This window comes from Ictidomys tridecemlineatus, chromosome 1 (genome assembly GCF_052094955.1).
Source record: "Ictidomys tridecemlineatus isolate mIctTri1 chromosome 1, mIctTri1.hap1, whole genome shotgun sequence".
NCBI lineage: Eukaryota > Metazoa > Chordata > Mammalia > Rodentia > Sciuridae > Ictidomys > Ictidomys tridecemlineatus.
The window spans coordinates 221,510,043-221,530,177 of NC_135477.1; the positions used below are offsets into that span (position 1 = coordinate 221,510,043).

Genomic DNA, 20,135 nt, shown 5'->3' on the forward strand with positions numbered 1-20,135 from the left:
CAGTAGCATGTTTCGGGCACTTCTCATGTTTTTTCTAATAGGATATTATGCTATTGTCCTTCACTAATCCTCTCATTAAAATTCTCATATAAAAGAAGACTATATTATCTTTATAGTTTAATGTTCAAATAAGTTACATACAAAGTCAAACAAAAAATATAAACAGATCCAGATTTTAATCTATTATCATATCTTTTGCAAGTCTTTTCTATGGAATGCATCCCTGAATGATTTTCATTCATTCTTTTTAATGAGCAGAAGGGGAAAACAGCATAAATGAAAATTCTAAACTATTTTCAAACCACATATCTTTTTTAAAACCGGAAAAAGGACTCAACTATTATTATGCATTTCATGTGCGCAAAATTGACTAAACCTTAATCAGGCTGGCTATAAAGAATTAGGGATTCATTTAATAAATTAAGCTGGTTAGAACCAAGTATAACAAATATAGTTCATGTAACTTTCAGTTTATTTACTTTGAATTTTTCTTTCTGGAGATGGCATACAATATTTTCATCTCTAAGATGAGCAACCTCGTTAATTTTTTTTTTTAGCTAATTGGGTTTCTGTCATAGAATACAAGGAAGAGGATAGAAAGACAGTTTCTTTGCTGCAGCTGTAGGGGGTGACACACATATGCATAAGTCAAAGGAAAGATTTCAGGAGTAAGAAAGTATGATAGGAATGGATGAGACTTGAAGATTTCCATTAGGTGTGATACTCACTTTGTTCAGCTGCTTTACAGGAGTTTGGTGGAAGGACATACCAAAGTACAGAAGCTATTCTAACATTCTGTTCCTGAGTACCTCAAATGTTTTTGTTCCAAGATACTATGGTAGAAAATTAGTTTAACATTTACCAATGTTTTAATAATCATATAAATGGTATTTGAAGCCAGGTGAACAGTTTTTTGCATCATTTCCTTAAAGGGAACAAAGCAATGTATAGTTTTATGTTATTGAAAACTAGGGAAACACTTGATGATAATAAATTGCATTAAATAGATTTAGACTACTCTATAGCAGCAAGATCAGCATTTATGCTTCTTTTTTCTTTTCTCTTTTTTTTTTTTTTTACTTTTTTATGTACCAGGGATTGAAACCAGGGCACTTAACCACTGAACCACATCCCCAGCCTATTTTTATTTCACTTTTTACAGCCTGTTTCCCAAATTACTTGCGAGAATGTAATCACAGCTTTGTGTTCTCCTTCAGAATGCTTTGTGTGGATATCAGATCCGGATGGAATCTCGAGCTAGTGAATCTACCCGGTTACTTTATTGTACTACAGGAGTTTTACTAAGGAAACTTCAAGAAGATGGTCTTCTAACTAATGTGTCTCATGTTATTGTAGATGAGGTAAGTAAATTTTATAGTTGTGTCCAAATGGATTCTAACATTTTTCTATTAAAAAGATACTACTTCTGCCATGCCCAGTGGCATGCTCCTATAATCCCAGCTATTCCAGAGACTGAGGCAAGAGGATTCCAAGTTCAAGTCAGCCGTATAATTTGGCAAGACCTATCTCAAAATAAAAAGGACTTGAAATATAGCTCAGAGATAGAATGTTCATGGGTTCCATCCCCAGGGCAGCAAAAATAAAAATTAAAAAAAAAACAGGAAGATGTTACTTTTAATACTAGGTAACATTTGTCTGTGCAAATGCCAGATACTTTAAAAATAATAATTATTTAATTTTCTCTAACCATTGTCTCATTAATTATTTAATAAATGCTTTTTAATATTTGGTATATGCTTGATATTATTCAAAGGATCATTCACCAATACACACACACACACACACACACACACACACACACTTATATAAATTCATTATATCCTTCTAGCAACCTAATGAAATAGATATCTTTATTTTACAGTTGAGGAAATCAAAGTACATAGATGTCACATATTGCTAAATTCACACAGCCAGTAAGTTCTTCAACCCTGGCATTCTGACACCAGTCTGGGCTCTTTACCACTATGCTGCCTCTTAGTTTTTAAAAGGTTTGCTCTAACTCTTAAGCAAAAGGCAAAAAAAATCATTAATATGTCATTTTTTTTTTCTCTCCAGATGTACCTACCTCTACTTGAATCAAATTGGAATACACACTGAGTTATACCAAAAGTTTCACACTATAATTATTTTAAATGGCATACTAGCCTATCTATGTTAAGTAATTTGATTGTGTATCTTTTTTTCAAAAAGAGATAAGATATATAGCATTTTTATTATTAAGAAAATACTAAAAATTTCTCTGGTGTGAAGTTTTTTGTAAATGTTAATTCATTCACTAAGAAAGCAATAGTAAAAATTTAGTCATTCAGTGATTTTTAATCAGTCAACAACAATATGGAGATTATTTTGTTATTTTCCTCCTTTTGGTTAGAAAATGTTAATAGAAATATTAATAATTAATATTGTGGTAGTAGGTAAGTATAGGAATTTTTATGTAAGGGGTCTTTTTTCCTTAATGGGGGCAGATTGTACCTTAGAAGGAGGCCAAATGGCTGTTTAGTAGGCCCTTGGGTAACTCCTTCTCCCTGGAAGCGTTACTCATAGGGTGCACAGAATGTTGAGTGTCACAGCTATGGCTTTGCATGGCCTAGACCTAGATTATATCAGTACCATCAAGAGTCAGAATGAGGCAAAAAATATATTTATAATGAGAAATATTTACTCCTAGGTGAGTTGAATTATTTCTGTCAGTCAGTAAATTCCCAGAACCTCCAAATTATTAGCAGAAAATTGCTTGGTAAATAGAGATCCAGATGAACTGTAATTTAAAAACCAGATCAACTTCCAGAAGGTGTTTTCTTTGATGTTTGGTATTAGCCGTATATTGTAGACATGATTAACAGAATTGAGCTTCCCTGCCATACCATCAACCCCTTGAACAATATAGTAAGAATAAAATAAGCCCAGTGAAATTCATTATCATGTTAAATATAAGGATGTAAGAGATGTTGGGCCGAGTTCATTATATTATACAAGACTCTTTTATGAAGATGCTCAGAACAGTACTACTGGCCATTCCCTGGGGAATTGTATGATTGGTTTTAGTTTATAGTCAATGTGTAGATTAAGTAACTTTTTTTGCTGGCTGCTCATATACTAACATACAATTTCTGAACACCTATACCAAGTGATCTTAATAGTCTACATATTTTATCTTCTTCTTTTATTTTTAATGCAATCTTTATCTGTATTGATTATCATCTGTTTGATGAGGTTTGCCAGACCCATGTCATCCATCAGGTGTTTTCTTCCCTGACCTTCAAATGTAAATATCCAACCACCTTCTAGATACTTTCAGTCTCAGGAACTTGGAATTCAGCATTTCCAAAACTCAGCATCACCCCTTCTGCTCATTCCTTGTATCTTGCCCCTTCTCTTCACTGAATCTCAGTGAATGATCCTGACAATCACCTAGTCAAACCCCCAAAGTAAAAACATCTAAGCTTTTCTTTCTTTCTCCCAAGTCCCCTAAATCCTTTCACCTATTCATGTTTATTCTGCCTTTCTGAAGCTCATTCACTTTTTTCTAAATTCACTGGTATCACCCTTGTATGAGACCACAACATCTTATTAATTACTATAAAAGCCTCTCATGAATTGAACTTCAGCTTTCTGTTTTGTTCTCCTCTATTACATTGACCAACTATAGCCAGTAACCTTTTTTTTTTTTTTTTTTTTGTACCAGGGATTGAACCCAGGACCACTTAACCTTTGAACCACATCCCCTTTTCATTTTTTATTTTGAGACAAGTCTTCACTAAGTTGCTGAGGCTGATGTTGAACTCTCAATCCTGCCTCAGACTCCTGAGCATTTATTTTTAAAATAAAACACAAACCACATGATTCCCCTGCTTTAAAATGCTTTAATCACTGCCCTCCTTGACTTATTAGCATAAAGTCTCAGCTCTCTAACATGATCTTACACAACTATTAAAAGGGTACCTCTGGAGTTTCTATTTTCCCCTGAAGTACATTACAATCTCCCTTTCCGTCTTATTTTATTTATTTATTTATTTATTTAGTACTAGAGATTAAACATAGGGCCTTGTGAATATACCATGATTTTATATGCTGGTGTCCCTTAACCTAACACCCTGTCCTCCCTTTCTCATCCTGTGGTTTTTTTGTTGTTGTTGTTTGGGGTTTTTTGTTTGTTTGTTTGTTTGTTTTGTTTTTTTATCTTCCCACTACCTTTTTTCAAACTCATCATTCAATTCTCAGAATTATTGGCAATTTTTCTTGGTACCTTTCCTGATCACCTGAATTAGCTACCTATCAATGTGATTTTGGGCCACCATATACAATATCCCGAATGACTAAAAATCCTTAAATAAAGAAAACTGTCTGGATTTTTTTTGCAAAGCTCAGCATCTAACAAAATGCTGAGAACTTACTGTTTGGTGGGCTCTGTTTTGAAGATTTTGTTTAATCTCATTTGATTATCCCAACAGCTCTATGAAGTTTACATAATTTGTGTTTTCCTTTTATAGAAAAAGAAATAGACCTGGAGATAGTTAAATAACTTGACTGAAATCACTAAGCCAAGAACTAAGCCCAAATAATTGATTCCAGAACTCAAACACTTAACCACTACTGCCTGCCTTCCAAGCCAGTGAATGATGAACACAGTTTTGTTATCTTGATGTAGTTTATCTTGTATGCTACTTTCAGTCTGTTATAAAAGGGATAGAAATAAGAGTACAGAAAGAAGATAGACTTGTATAAATTTAGCAGATATTTGTTAAATCCTTAGAATATATCTTGTTTATACTGTATAGGAGATTCACAGTGATCTTCCCTAAAGTGCATGCACTGAAGGGCATAAAATTCTTTTTGGTGGATGGTAATAGTGAACCTGTCAGATTGCTACTGATTATCTCCATTTTTCCTACATAGTAGATAAACCATCTGTCTTCTGTAATGGTAATAGTAGAGTTTTATATTAATAGCAGAGAGTTAAAGTTTGAGAGACAGCCTACTCTTATCAGCCACATGTGGTCTGATCTCCAAGCCATATCCTGGGGTAGAAGCCTACAGTGTGGCAAGTGGAATTGTTTAAACCTCTTACTAGGCCTTATATATGATTAATTTTGGTATATCTTTATATTAGGTTCATGAAAGAAGTGTCCAATCAGATTTCCTATTAGTTATCTTGAAGGAAATTTTACAGAAACGTTCTGATCTACACTTGATTCTGATGAGTGCCACTGTGGACAGTGAAAAGTTCTCTACGTATTTCACACACTGCCCTATTCTCAGAATTTCAGGAAGAAGTTATCCTGTTGAGGTAAGTTTTTCTTGTAGTATGTGTGTAAGCAAAAGCTGCATTTGTACCATAGAGTTTTCCCAGAACATAGTCCCTTGTAGTTTGAGCCCCAAACTATTCCTTGGGTTCTACAAGTCGAGAGAGGGCCTGGAGATAGCCTTGAGAATGACATGGCTGGTGCTGCCTTGCCTGAGAGAGGACAGGATGGAAAGGAGTGTTCTGACAACTGACCTAAGGGCTACAGAACATAAAACTTAGTTCTACATTAAAACCATTATATCCAGATTGAGAGTGGCTACCTGGCTTTAAAGAACTCCTTTTTTTTTTTTTTTAAACCTATTCTCAAACTTAGGGTCGCCTTTGAAGCTTCTTTTCTGCCTGATTTGGACACAATATTGTTATTTATTTATTTTTTTTGTGGTGCTGAGGATCGAACCCAGGGCCTTGCATGTGCTAGGCGAGCACTCTACCGCTGAGCCACAACCCCAGCCCCTTCTGCCTGATTTTAATGCTTATCTTTTTAGTTCAGCTGCTGAAGTCTATTCTTTTATCCATTTTCACATTTAAAAAATACACCATAATGTAATTTGTCCTGAGACTTAAGTGACAAACCCACCTGTATTAACAAAATTCTTCATTTCCAAGTAATACTGAAAAAAATTGTTTTCATAATCTAGTTTGGTAACATTCAAAAGGTGATAATCCCCTTTTTCTCTTTATTATATTTCTGAAATGAATTTGGGTTCACCCATTTATCTGCCTTACTCTATGCAGGTTTTTCATCTTGAAGATATAATAGAAGAAACAGGCTTTGTTTTGGAAAAAGACTCGGAATATTGTCAAAAATTTCTAGAGGAGGAAGAAGAAATAACCCTTAATGTCACTGGCAAAGCTGGGGGGATAAAAAAGTACCACGTAAGAAGAAAATCTTTTGAAAGAGATCTAGTGTTGATATCCAGGGCATAACCTGCCATGTGAATTTCATATGGCTCACGCAGTAGATTTGGGTACAGTTTGGTAGAAGAGAAACAGATAAAGAGTGTGAATAAAGTTTAAAGATCATTTTTTAAGTATTGTTTTATAGTCTTTAATTTGTAATATAATTGTTCTCTTACATTGTTCTGGGCCAGTCAAATACATAAAAAATTCAAGGACTATGTAAATAAGAAGCAGCTTTTATAACAATTTCATAGCAGTGATCAATTATTAAGGAGTAAATTCATAGTGGTTTTTTTTTTTTTTTTTAAAGAGAGAGTGAGAGAGAGAGGGGGACAGAGAGAGAGAGAGAGAATTTTAACATTTATTTATTTTTTCTTAGTTCTTGGCGGACACAACATCTTTGTTGGTATGTGGTGCTGCTGAGGATCGAACCCGGGCCACACGCATGCTAGGCGAGCGCACTACCGCTTGAGCCACATCCCCAGCCCCTCATAGTGGTTTTATATACTTTGCCTTTTCACCATAAGTGATTAGATGGTGCAGGCCCAAAATCTAGATCTTTGCCATTGGTCTTCTTAGTACCCTCCCTCCTGGCAAGAGCCAGTCTTCCTTATATAGGGACACTATTTGGGGCAAGCACATTCTTCCTAGGGAGTTAGTCTCAATTGTGTGTTTTTAGAAACATCAGGAAAGCTACATTATCTGACATTTTAACCAGTGGTACTACATCCAGCATTTTGAGTACATCTATGACATTTCATTTGTATTTCATGCAAATATCCAAACTGATGGAAATACAAAATTAAAGTTACTTTATCTTTTAAAAGACAGATAACCCCAGAAAGCAAAAGCTAAAATCTTTCTCTAAAATTCCAAAGATAGGAATTACAAACTAAAAAAACAACTTTAGAAAAGTTTAGTTATTTCAAAAGAGATTATTGGAATTTATAGCCAAAGTAGAATGTAGGAGGAATGAGATAGGTATAAATTACCATATTAAAATTATTATGTCCTCTCTTGGCCTGACTGCTTTTTAAATGCCACAGAATAATACATAAATTATAGGAGAGATTTGAAAAAATTTAAATTTTTTCCACTTGAAAATTGTACTCTTGCTGTATTTTAACAACAGTAATGGTGACAATGAAAAAAGTAGATTTGAATGGATATAAATAACTTCGTTTTTCTTACAAAAATATTTAATGTTTTCATTCAGCTCTCTGTGGTGTGTTTCTTTTAGGAACACATTCCAGTTTATACTGGAACAAGTGCCGACTTAAATCCTTTTTACCAAAAGTACAGCAACCGCACTCAGCATGCTATTTCCTACATGAATCCTCATAAAATCAACCTGGATCTCATTCTGGAACTTCTTGTATATTTAGGTATATTTCTAGTGTCTCTCTGTCTTGATAAAATATTTCTTTATTTTATTAGCTATTTTATTAGTATTTTAGATGCTGTTTTTTTAATCTTCAATATTTTATCTTTTTTAAAAATTTCAGACAAAAGTCCCCAATTCAGAAATATTGAAGGAGCAGTATTGATCTTTTTACCAGGTCTTGCTCATATTCAACAGTTGTATGATCTCCTGTCAAATGATAGAAGATTTTATTCTGAACGGTAACTACAAATCTTCACTATATTCCTTGTAATTTTAAGATAGAAAAACATTTGAAACATTAAAAGTCTTGGGCTGGGGTTGTGGCTTAGTGGTAGAGCACTTACCTAGCACGTGAGGCACTGGGTTCGATCCCTAGCACCACATAAAAATAAAGTAAAGGTATTTTGTATCTACCCTCAACTAAAAAAATACATATTAACAAAAAAGTCTTAATCAGAGTTTTCAAAGTCTTTTCACCTTAAGTGAAAATTGTAAACAATGAGTTAAATCTTTGTGTTTAATATTTCTATTATAGCATTTCATATAGTAAAAATTTTTACATACTATAGCTGCATTTGTTCTATTTTCTTAGTATGATTAAGTAGAGAGAATTCTGTGATTAAGCATAATATGGTGACTCTCCCCCCAATCCACTTAATCTTATAAAAACAACAAGAAGCTAGGCATGGTGGTGCATGCCTATAATTCCAGCAGTTCGGGAAGCTGAGGCAGGAGGATCGAAAGTTCAAAGCCAGCCTCAGCAACAGTGAGGTGTTAAGCAACACATGAGACCCTGTCTCTAAATAAAATACAAAATAGGGCTGGGGATGTGACTCAGTGATTGAGGGCCCCTGAGTTCAATCCCCAGCACCACCCCACAAAATAACTCAACAACATTATAAATTATCATATTTAAGCAACTGTTCATCTGTTCTGATATAGTTTACTATTGATATCATGGTTTTCACATTAACATTATGACATTTTAAAAAATTCTTTAGACCCTATATTTCATATACAATTTGAGCCACCTTAATACAAAATTCAAAGTTCTAAATGTTTAAAAATCTGAAACAATTCTTACCCCAAGCATTTCAGAGAAGGGATATTCAATTTGTAACTTGTTCATATTACATGGGATTTTATTCAACTATTCTGTGAACTTTTGTGTGTTTAAATTTTTCATGATAAACCTTTGAAAATTGCTTTCTATATGCAAATAAACTTTGTTATTCTTTGCAGTGTCTTCTAAAGGGAAACTCTTGCTAAGAACTATGATTTTAACTTTCAGATATAAGGTGATAGCTCTGCATTCTATTCTTTCAACTCAAGATCAAGCAGCAGCATTCACACTTCCTCCTCCAGGAGTCAGGAAGGTAAAATTCAGTACATCAAATTTATAGTGATCCACCTGATCATATTTCATGAAAACATTATGACTTTTTATGATCAAAGGAAATTATTAAGTACTCACTCATGACAGACTCCTAGTGCTCTACTTGAGTCAGAAGTGAACCCAATATTAAAACTCAAGCATTTGAATATTTACATTACATGCTATTAAAGGGACAAGACTTTTGACGGGAATAGTAGTTGAGAATATGGCATAAATGTTGCTTGTGAAAAAAACAAATCACTACTTTTCCCAGGAAGGCATTTTGAAGGAAATTGGATATCAGGAGCTGTTTAAGTCCCAGGAGAATTCTTTATTTCTAAGCTGTTTTTTTCCTGAATATTTTTATAGTACAAAGATCATTATATTATGGAAATAGTCTCAGTATTTTCATTTTGTCCTCTCCTCAGGATTCTTCTTGACAAAGAATATCTCAGATTCTGAACCCTTTCTCTGAGCACAATCTAGGAACTATGGGAAAGATAGCTGTTGGAAAGAGCCTGACTGTAATGCAAGAGGCCTGGTTTCTAGTTGCTAAATTGCCACCATTTGTGTAGTCTTTGACAACTACTCAACCTCACTTTTCTTTAAGAAAGGTTGAATTAAACTGATGATTTTCTAACTGTGCCTTGAGAACTATAGGGACCCTGAGGCTATGCTCTGATCTTCAACATTTGGGCTTCCCTGTAAGATTTTGTTTGAAGAAAAGAGTTCCATCTCTTAACCCAAAGGAAAAAAATTAAAAATTAAACACTATTGAAATATAATGATCACATAGGTCCCATCCAGCTCTTCATAATCTGGGTTTCATTTCCTAGAATAAATGAATAAGAAGCAATTATTCAATATCAAAATACACAGAAGTAGAGCAATGCTTATTGGATTTGACTCAGAATTTCCTAAGTTTTATCTCCAATTATTCAACAACAACATAAAAATGCAGAAGATTGCACTATTCAGTAATCACTGTTAATAATTTTAGAACTAGAGATTTTAGACTGCAGAATTTATCTGTTTCTACCTCCTGATTTACAGGTGAGGTAATTCAGGACAAACTCATAAAGCAAAGATATAAAGAAGCAGGATAGTAAGCAGTTGTCAATCATCTGCTTTTTTTTTTTTTTCCTTCTAAGAAATCTGAATGGTTGTACTGAGCTGTCTCCATTCACTGACCCAGTTTCCCATTCTACTTCTGTCATTTTTAAGATGATTTACTAGAATTAGGGGAATGTTGCTTTTCTTATAATAAAAATCAACTTTAATAAACTGAGCTGATGAAACTAGAGCAAATTAATTACAAAATAATAACAAATTTTTTGTGAATGAAATTGAAATTCACTTTTAAAAATTCATCAGTTCTGCTGGGCATGATGGTGCACACTTGTAATTTTAGCTACTTGGGAGGCTAAAGTGGGAGGATCGTCAGCCCATGAGTTTGAGACTAGCCTGGGCAACCTAATGAGATGCTGTCTCAAAAACGAACAATACTAAAAATTCATCAGTTCAAACTATCTAAAGAAGTTTAAATGATGATATGTTGCTGAAAGTTGTTTAAATGTTTTAGCGTTTTGTTTATTTTCAGATTGTTTTAGCAACAAATATTGCAGAGACGGGTATCACTATTCCAGATGTTGTATTTGTAATTGATACTGGAAGAACAAAAGAAAATAAGTAAGTTTGAATTTCCCAGATCAAGACATTTTTAACCTAGAAAGAGTTTGGGGCTCTTGAATTGTTAGGAGAAATTACAGAATCATATAGGGAAAATCCCAAATGTCTTAATTCTGCCCAAAGCAAAAAGCTTTAGAAAAGCTATAGGAAACTTTAAAATGTCTGAGGCTAAATGTTAAGAATTTCATTTCATGGGGTTGTGAGGCCATTGTGCTACTACTTTTAGGAAAGTGCTAAAAAAATTTTACATTACTTTTTGTAGATTTGTTTCTAAAATAAATTGTTTAACAAAAACATTATTTGTGGGATAATAACAAAAGGACATAAATCTAGAGTCAGCTGGATTTAAATCTCTGATTTGTTATCTTGAAGGAAGTAAAAACTTTCTAATCATCAGTTTTTTTATGTGTGAGAAAAATGAAGATATCCTAATTGAAAGTGCCTTGTACAGTAATTGAAACATAACAGATAATCTTAACTAAATCACCAACAAAACAATTACTACTTTATAAATATTTTAATATTTATATTGCATAAATTGGGTACACTGCCTTTACTACTTTATAATTACATACACTATTCCTAATATTAGGACACTGTAGAAATATTTGAAAAATCATACTCTCAAATAAAAAATAAGTTCTTGATTGTACCTCTAGAGGAAATGTTTTCAGTGTTTAACTTACCTTATGAAAGGTATGATGAATTTTAATGTTGACACTAGCACTTCTGAAACTATTTCAAAGAATTCTTGTTACATAGGTATTCCACTAAAAAAAAAAAAAAATCCTTGATCAGATTAATTTGAGAAAGGGTAAGTGACACAAGCTTGTCTTTTTTCCTTGTACTAGAGCTTTTAATTTGGTATTAAAAACTTCATTATCAAAACAACCTACTTTTAACTTAATGTTAAGAGTTAAATATTGCTGGGTTTTTCCAATTTTGATGTGAGTTATCTACTTATTTTCTCCTAAAACATTTCTTTAGGTACCATGAAAGCAGTCAAATGAGTTCTTTGGTCGAAACTTTTGTGAGTAAAGCTAGTGCTCTGCAGCGCCAGGGGAGAGCTGGGCGGGTCCGAGATGGCTTCTGCTTTCGATTATACACGAGAGAGAGGTATGGCACCACACTCAAATTCAAAAAGACCAAATCAATACTAGGTGGCATTCCAGATAAATATTATCTTATTTTTCAGATTTGAAGGCTTTATGGACTATTCTGTTCCTGAAATCTTGCGTGTACCTCTGGAGGAATTATGTCTTCATATTATGGTATTTGTTATTAGGAACTTAGATTAATTTTTTTGTTCTTCACCCTTTTTACAAAAAAAAAAAAATATATAAACTTATCTGGCCTTATGTTACTTTATAGATTTTCAAGTATCTTATTCTTTAATATGTGCTCCTTTCCATCTTTTTATAAGTATAAATCCACTGTGCTTTGATTTTGCCATAAATACTCATACTTTCTATTAAAATACAGCATATGTATTGAAATACAACCTAGATCAGTAGTTCTTATCAGGGGGACATGTGGAGTTGTCTAGAGACATTTTTGGGGTTTCATAACTGGCAGGGGATAAATGTTCCTGGTCTCTAGTGGGTAGCGATGAGGGATGCTGCTGAACATATGAATAATGCACAGGACAGCTCCCTAAAACAAAGTACTACCCAGCACACACTTTTAGTAATGCTGAAATTGAGAAGCACTAACAGACCAAGGACTTCTAGACTGATAATATCCTCCTTTTCTTAGAGTTTTGACTAAAATCAGTAGTGAAGAAACCAAAAACGTGGACTAGAAGATCTCATCCTCTTTTCTACCTTTGCCTCCAAACACATACATCTCCCCCAGCCCCACTATAAGAAAAATAATAGGGATAACCTTACACATTTACCCTCTTTGCTTAAAATTTTACTGAACTCAAAATTTAGTTCCACTGTTTGTGTAGTATCAATTCTTTCTGCTCACATACCAATTTTATCACTCTTTCAATCTGCAGAAATGTAATCTTGGTTCTCCTGAGGATTTCCTATCCAAAGCTTTAGATCCTCCTCAGCTTCAAGTAATCAGCAATGCAATGAATTTACTCCGAAAAATTGGAGCTTGTGAACTAAATGAACCTAAACTGACTCCATTGGGCCAACACCTTGCAGCTTTACCTGTCAATGTCAAAATTGGCAAGATGCTTATTTTTGGTGCCATATTTGGCTGTCTCGATCCGGTGGTAAGTGAAATGATACTGCTGCTACTTCACTTTAAATGTCATTTTGCTAGGAAATTTTCAAGTTTGGAAATAATTTTTAAATTTTAAATTTTTATTTTATATACTTGAAAATCTAATTCATTCACTTAAGTATACTACAGGTACTTTTATGTGACTTCAGTTTGTCTGAACTTTTGCTATCAAACAACCCACTTGAAATATTTATTTAGTTGAATATATGGTAGATAGTTCAAAGGAAGTTTTAAACACCACAGATTTTGAAAAGTAGAATCAAAACTTATTTTTTTTTTCTTTTATCTGTGTTTCCTTTCTGGGCCAGTAGTTATCAGGATTCTGTTTTCTCCATTCATTCATTCATTCTATGCATCTGTCTGAATCTTTGGGCACATATTCTGCACTGTCTTTATCAAGCTGTGTCCTTTTCTGGGTATAAATAAAGGTTGTTTAAAAACAACTATTATTTTCTCTCTTTTTCTTTAGTAATTAGATCTAGGTATGGGGTTGGGATGTCATTCATGGTAGAGCACTTGCCTACCATGCATGAGACCCAAGATTTGATCCCTGGCACCACAAAAGGAGAAAAGAAGGAAGAGAGAGGGGGAGGGAGAGAAGAAGGAAGAGAGGAAGGGGTTACTCACCAGGATTGTGCCAAATTCAAAAAATTACCTCTACCATGATAGTTTGAAAAGTTGCAACAAGTTAAAACATATTTTCTTAAAGGGCATGGCATTCCATGATTTAGCAGTAGGAGTTAAGATAACTGAGCTGTGATTCTGAGAGTGCCTCTACCTACATGACAGACTATAAATCACTTATATACATTTTCAGTTTTTTTCTCTAATTTGGGTTCCTTACCTCCTACAGAAGATAAAAATAAAGTAATGCATTTTTAAAATGAAACAGAGTTACTACTTAAAATGAAAATATAAGTTAGCTATGATGGAATATGGTATTATTAAAAATAAGGACAACTTACAGTGTGATTGTTTTATGATTTGCTTTCTTTTATAAATCTGTTTCAGTGTATACTTCTAATGATAAATTATTTGGTTATTTATGGATAGGCAACACTGGCAGCAGTTATGACAGAGAAGTCTCCTTTTACCACACCAATTGGTCGAAAAGATGAAGCAGATCTTGCAAAATCAGCTTTGGCTATGGCAGATTCAGACCATCTGACAATCTACAATGCTTATCTAGGGTAAAGAAATAATCTACATGGTGGGCTAGGGGTGTGGCTCAAGCGGTAGCACGCTCGCCTGGCATGCATGCGGCCCGAGTTCGATCCTCAGCATCACATACAAACAAAGATGTTGTGTCCGCCGAAAACTAAAAATAAATAAATAAATATTAAAAAATTCTCTCTCTCTCTCTCTCTCTCTTAAAAAAAAAAAAAGAAAGAATCTACATGGTATCAATATGCTAATGACCTGAGGTTATTTACTTTTTAAGAAATGAAATCTTTGTCATTAAAATTATTGACATTTCAACTTTTTTTCATTTGTCACAGTATGTTAGAATTTCATAGTTTTATGCTCTTTAAAATTTAAAAACAAGGGCTGGGGATGTGACTCAAGCGGTAGCACGCTTACCTGGCATGCGTGCGGCCCAGGTTCGATCCCCAGCAACACATACAAATAAAGATGTTGTGTCCACTGAAAACTAAAAAATAAATATTAAAATTCTCTCTCTCTCTCTCTCTCTCTTAAAAAAAAAATTTAAAAACAATTTTCTTGAGATTACATATATTCATATATCATGTTTGGAGTCATTTAGTAATTTATTACTATATGTAAACAAAAAGTTTATGTTGTAGTTGAAATTCTTATATAAATGTGGCTGCTACAAAAAGCAAGAACCTTTCTCTTTAAATGATTATAATTTAATTAAACCTTACTTTGGTTACAACCTCTGAAAAAGAAAGCTTAGAAAGAAAATATAAACTTTATTCATTTATCAACATTTCATTTATCTAGATGGAAGAAAGCACGGCAAGAAGGAGGCTATCGATCTGAAATCATGTATTGCCGAAGGAACTTTCTTAATAGAACATCACTGTTAACCCTAGAGGTAATTAACACACTTCTCTAAAGTCAAATGGAAAACTATGATAGGCTTATTTTTAGGTGGAGGGGGGAAGAAGAAGAATGTATAGGATAGTGCTTGACACACAGTAAGAATTTAATAAATACTTACTGAATTAATAAACTTTATAATTTTTGTTCCATTGTTACTTCAACAAGTAACCAATATGTATGACAAAGTGATTTAAAATAGTACTTAACAATTATATATATTTGGAAAATGATTTTTTGTTTTAAAGAGGCAGAATATTTCCTTAGAAATAACACTAGTATGGAAATTAGGATAGTTAACCTCTATCAGTCTCGGTTCCACTTAAAAAAAGAATGTCAAAGGGGCATAATTTACAGTTCTGAATCTGGAAAATTGTTTTCTTCAATATACTAAAATGTAGACAGACTATTATAATGAACTTCCGGGTAAGCATTTCCTGCTTCCATAATTATCAACATGTGATCAATCTTGTTTTAATTTATATTCTCCTACTGATTGCCCTCTAGATTATTTTCAAGTACATCCAAGGCATCAGATCATTATGTATATCTGAAATATGGGATTTTTGTTTTCCTTAATATTTTCACACCTTTTAAAAAATTTCTTAATATTTATACAGTGCTTAAATATCCCTAATGATCTCATAAATTTTTTTAATTCAAATCATGATCCAAACAAGGAATACCCATTAAATTTGGTTGATATATCCCTAAAGTCTCTTAATCTATAGTTTCCCCTTCCTGTTTTTTCCTTTTTGTTTTGTTTCGTTTTTTAACAAACCAGGTAAATCATCCTATAGAGTTTCTTACATTCTGAAAATAGCCACTCTGGGCCAACTGACTGAGATTCAGTATGTGGAAATACTGGTTACTTAGCCCAAAGGTGGCAATTTCTTCAATTTAGCCCTTTCTCCTTTAACTCAAACCTTACCTTCCCCCAACCTCCAGATTGTCTCTCACTGCCTTCTTTGTCTGATCCTTTTCTTCACCTACTCTGACCTGTAAGGTTTTAGATCTCTTTGCCAACTCTGGTGTTAGAGCAGCTGTTTGGTCTTTCCTCCCCTGGAATCAGTGTTTATTTTACCCCAGACCAAAAGCCTAAAGAATATCCTAAGTGTAAATGTCACCTTTTAATTACTTATATCCTGTGTACTTTGAAAAATGTTCATCCTTCCTGTAGTAATCTTTGCTGATTGGCACTGTTAAAGGTAGAAAAATGTTTTAGGTCACAATTTTAGATTAAAAGAAGTCCAATTCTTTAGGAAATTAAGGTGAGATTTCCAGAGACAAAAGGTAGAGAACGTAATCACAGTTCTTTAATTCTTTTTCATTATTATTCTGTGACCATCCTCATTGAGTAAAAAAAGGATAGCTACTACTGAAACAGCTCTCATGGAAATGCTTATATTTTATAACATCTAAAATCTTTCCATGGTGAAAGATCTGGCTCTAATTCTTTACTTTCCAGTATCTCTTTTCTCTACCCTAACTTAATTTGGGTGATAGTCAACTAAATAATAATTTGGCATCTTGTCTGTTTTTTATGGAAAACAGTAATACAAATTACAAAGTTATTTGGAAATTTCTCTATTTTAATCAATTGTGATTATGTCTTTTTTAAAAATCATAAATCAATCTAGGATGTAAAGCAGGAATTAATAAAGTTGGTTAAGGCTGCAGGATTTTCATCTGCCTCAACTTCTACCAGCTGGGAGGAAAACAGAGCCTCACAGACCCTCTCTTTCCAAGAAATTGCCCTTCTTAAAGCTGTATTGGCTGCTGGACTGTATGACAATGTGGGGAAGATAATCTATACAAAGTCAGTGGATGTTACAGAAAAATTGGCTTGCATAGTGGAAACAGCCCAAGGCAAAGCACAAGTACATCCATCCTCAGTAAATCGTGATTTACAAACTCATGGATGGCTCTTATACCAGGAGAAGGTAAAGTACTTGTTCTTAAATTCTAATTTTCAGAACATTTTTCTAGAAGTCATTTATAACAAGTTATGTCCCAACAAATATCTAACTTAGTTCTCAAATTGAGCTATTCTATTTTGTATTTGAAATCTAGATGTACATACATAGCTTCTCAAAAAAATAGTAGAATTTTCTCTGAATTTTTTACTTGGAATAAAGACAGTTATAACAGATAGTTAATTAAGGTATCAGTTAATAAAGTTTCAAAAGGGAAAAAAGACCAAGTAACAAGAATCTATAATTTCTAGCACTGGCTTGAAAACACTCAATATATTATCAAACTTAAATGTAAAACATGAGAAATTATTGACTGACTGAACATTTATCTAGAAACCAGAAACTTTGAAATGTAATCATAACATTATTATGACATTAATTATTTAATATCATTAAATAATTACTTATACATAGTTTCATTTATGGTCAAGGCATATAATTCAACCTTACAGATAATATTTAAAATGCCTTTTAATACATAGGTGATAATAGTAATTATTGCAGAATTTAAAAATTCACATAAGAGAATGATTTAAAATAGAGTCACATTATTGAAAAATGCTTATATGAAACAGGTAAATGAATTTTTTGTTTTTAGACTGTGAAGTTGTTTCTCTCCCCTTTTTTTCCTAATGTAGATAAGGTATGCCAGAGTGTATTTGAGGGAAACAACCCTAATAACTCCTTTTCCAGTTTTACTCTTTGGTGGTGATATAGAAGTTCAACACAGAGAACGTCTTCTTTCTGTTGATGGCTGGATCTATTTTCAGGTACAGAGCACAGCTGATTTTATTCATTATATAAAAATTTTCAACTTCTAATACTATTGAAGTAGATTTTTAAGTTTTTTTGAGATTTGCTTACTTTCTTCTTACAATTTAAAATAAATGACTTCTTTATTTTATCCTGCCTGTATGGTTTTAAATCTATTAAATTTAGAAATCAAATTATATTGCTATTATAAAAGTATATATATATTTGTTATCAGTAACAATTATTAACTTGTCATGTGTTAGATATATCAATAGTTAATTTCATATGGATTATCTCAAATATGATATTTTAATAATCTTATTAGATATTTTTTATAATTTCCTTTCTATGGAGATGCTGCTATATAGAAATACTTTTCTAGATTACATGGATTAGTTATTGGTAGAGCAATATTGATCCCCAAATTCAAGATCATTCATTCCACTGTGTTTGGCCACACAAAGACCAATAAGTCTGTCTGGCGATAAGTACATCTGTTTCTTTGTAGCACCATCAACAACAACCAGCTTAAACTAAGCAAATCTAAAAAATTTTATTAGGCTTCACCATGATAGCTGTATGCCCAGGACTGTAGAGGTGAATTTTACATGTAACTTAAAAAATGTATCTGGCCAGGCACAATGGCACAAGCTATAATCTCAGCTTTATCAGAAGGCTGTTGCAGGAGGATTGAACGTTCAAAGCCAGCCTCAGGGGCTGGGGTTGTGGCTCAATGGTAGAGTGCTCGCCTAGCACATGTGAGGCACTGGGTTTGATCCTCAGCACACATAAAAATAAATAAATATAATAAAGGTATTGTGTCCATCTACATCTTAAAAAAAAAAAAAAAAAAAGCCAGCCTCAGTAACAGTGAGGCCCCTAAGCAATTTAGAGAGACCCTGTCTCTAAATATTTTTAAAAGGGTTGGGGATGTGCCTCAGTGGTTGAGCACTACAAGGTACAATCCCCAGTACAAAAAAAAAAAAAAATTATCTGGTACTTTGTAAAAAAGTTTAAGTGGTAGAAATTTCTATTGTTGGATTGTGGTGATGGTTGCACAATTCTATAAATTTGCTAAAAATCATTGAAATTAGATACTTAACAATGAGTGTGTTTTTATGGTTTGTTAAGTTATACTTCAATAAAGCTTTTAAAAAATTTCCATCCCCAAACTTTAGTCTTAACTCCCACGAGTTATATGAGAAAAGTTATTGGAATAATAGTTGCTTTATTTGGGGAACAGATATCAAATTTAGTAAGAATATCAATATGTTTGCATAGCTTAACTACTAGAAGTAATTTGCTAATGTTTTCCCATTGTGTTTTATGTTAAAAATCAAGCTTTGCTAAGGCAGGTAAGATGAAAGATACATAGTCTTACCTTAATTTATTTAAAGACACTCAAATTCACCTGGATCAATTTTGTCCAATGTATCATCTTCTCTCAACAGGCTCCTGTAAAGATAGCTGTAATTTTCAAGCAGCTAAGAATTCTCATTGATTCTGTTTTAAGAAAAAAGCTTGAAAATCCAAAGATGTCCCTTGAAAGTAAGTGTTTGATTATGATGACAGTGGAAGAGAATATATATGTGGAAGACAGTATTTATAATTTAAGTTAAAGCACACGATAGCACATTGAAGTTATAAATTCCATGTGACTAAAAAAATTTTAATAAAATCTATTTTATGCTGAATTCCATCAAACTCAGATAATTTCTGATTATTCACAATTTACATATTCTCTTAAGATTCTTTTAGTTTATCTGGGCATAGTAGTACACACTTGTAATCCCAGAGAACAGGACCCTGAGACAGGAGAATTACAAGTTCAAAGATAGCAAGGCCCTCTGCAATTTAACAGGATCTTGTTTCAAAATAAAGAAAAAGGCTGGGGTTAACTCAGTGGTTAACCACTCTTGGGTTCAATCCCTAGTATCAAAAAATAGAAAAAAAAAAATCTTTTAACTCCTACCTCTTCTAAACTTTGCTTCTAAACTGACCATTTCACAGAAAAAAAAGGGATAATAAAAATGAGCATAAAATTTTGCTACTTAATTAGCATCCTAGTAAACTAGTAACATAGTTATTTAAAAAAAAAATAAGAATTAGGAACTTCCTGTTAGGTTTACCACGCATTTCTCACAAATGCAGAATTGTTAATCTGTAAAAAAATAAATAATTATCCTTCAACAGAAATCTGAAATTGACACCTAAGTCATCTTCCCAAACCATAAAAATCATCCTGACAGGTATAAAAATGCATGGTCCAAAGGAATATCCCAGACATACTGATCTCTCTATAGGAGAAACCTGTAGCCATTTTTTTTTCAGTCTTTTATTCTGTACACTTCTGCTTTACTATCATCCCCTTTTTAAATGCAATTTATTAAAATTAACAAACTTCATTTATTTAATAATTTGGGTTGTGTT

The 20,135-nt window shown here is 33.0% G+C and overlaps 1 protein-coding gene and 1 long non-coding RNA gene across 3 annotated transcripts in view; one reads left to right on the forward strand and one right to left on the reverse strand.

Moving 5' to 3' along the window:
- The window catches only part of Dhx29 (DExH-box helicase 29), a 45,775-nt gene that overhangs the window by 24,213 nt on the left and 1,427 nt on the right, over positions 1 to 20,135 (forward strand). The window contains exons 12-26 of the mRNA XM_005319629.4: positions 1,218 to 1,361; positions 5,132 to 5,308; positions 6,062 to 6,202; positions 7,467 to 7,611; positions 7,732 to 7,849; positions 8,902 to 8,986; positions 10,586 to 10,674; positions 11,662 to 11,790; positions 11,870 to 11,945; positions 12,677 to 12,901; positions 13,966 to 14,102; positions 14,878 to 14,971; positions 16,617 to 16,919; positions 17,591 to 17,722; positions 19,157 to 19,253. Of these exons, the coding sequence (XP_005319686.2) occupies positions 1,218 to 1,361; positions 5,132 to 5,308; positions 6,062 to 6,202; positions 7,467 to 7,611; positions 7,732 to 7,849; positions 8,902 to 8,986; positions 10,586 to 10,674; positions 11,662 to 11,790; positions 11,870 to 11,945; positions 12,677 to 12,901; positions 13,966 to 14,102; positions 14,878 to 14,971; positions 16,617 to 16,919; positions 17,591 to 17,722; positions 19,157 to 19,253 (2,092 nt within the window). The remainder of the gene's footprint in view (positions 1 to 1,217; positions 1,362 to 5,131; positions 5,309 to 6,061; positions 6,203 to 7,466; positions 7,612 to 7,731; positions 7,850 to 8,901; positions 8,987 to 10,585; positions 10,675 to 11,661; positions 11,791 to 11,869; positions 11,946 to 12,676; positions 12,902 to 13,965; positions 14,103 to 14,877; positions 14,972 to 16,616; positions 16,920 to 17,590; positions 17,723 to 19,156; positions 19,254 to 20,135) is intronic.
- On the reverse strand, positions 6,554 to 19,173 carry LOC120885316 (uncharacterized). 2 transcript variants are annotated; one of them, XR_013423613.1, is made up of 4 exons: positions 19,087 to 19,173; positions 14,494 to 14,563; positions 11,361 to 11,444; positions 6,554 to 9,817 (listed from the first exon to the last, which is right to left on the reverse strand). It is a non-coding gene; the product is annotated as an uncharacterized LOC120885316 (long non-coding RNA). The 2 variants fall into 2 exon arrangements; XR_005727849.2 differs by lacking the exon at positions 19,087 to 19,173 and having other exon boundaries at positions 14,494 to 14,883.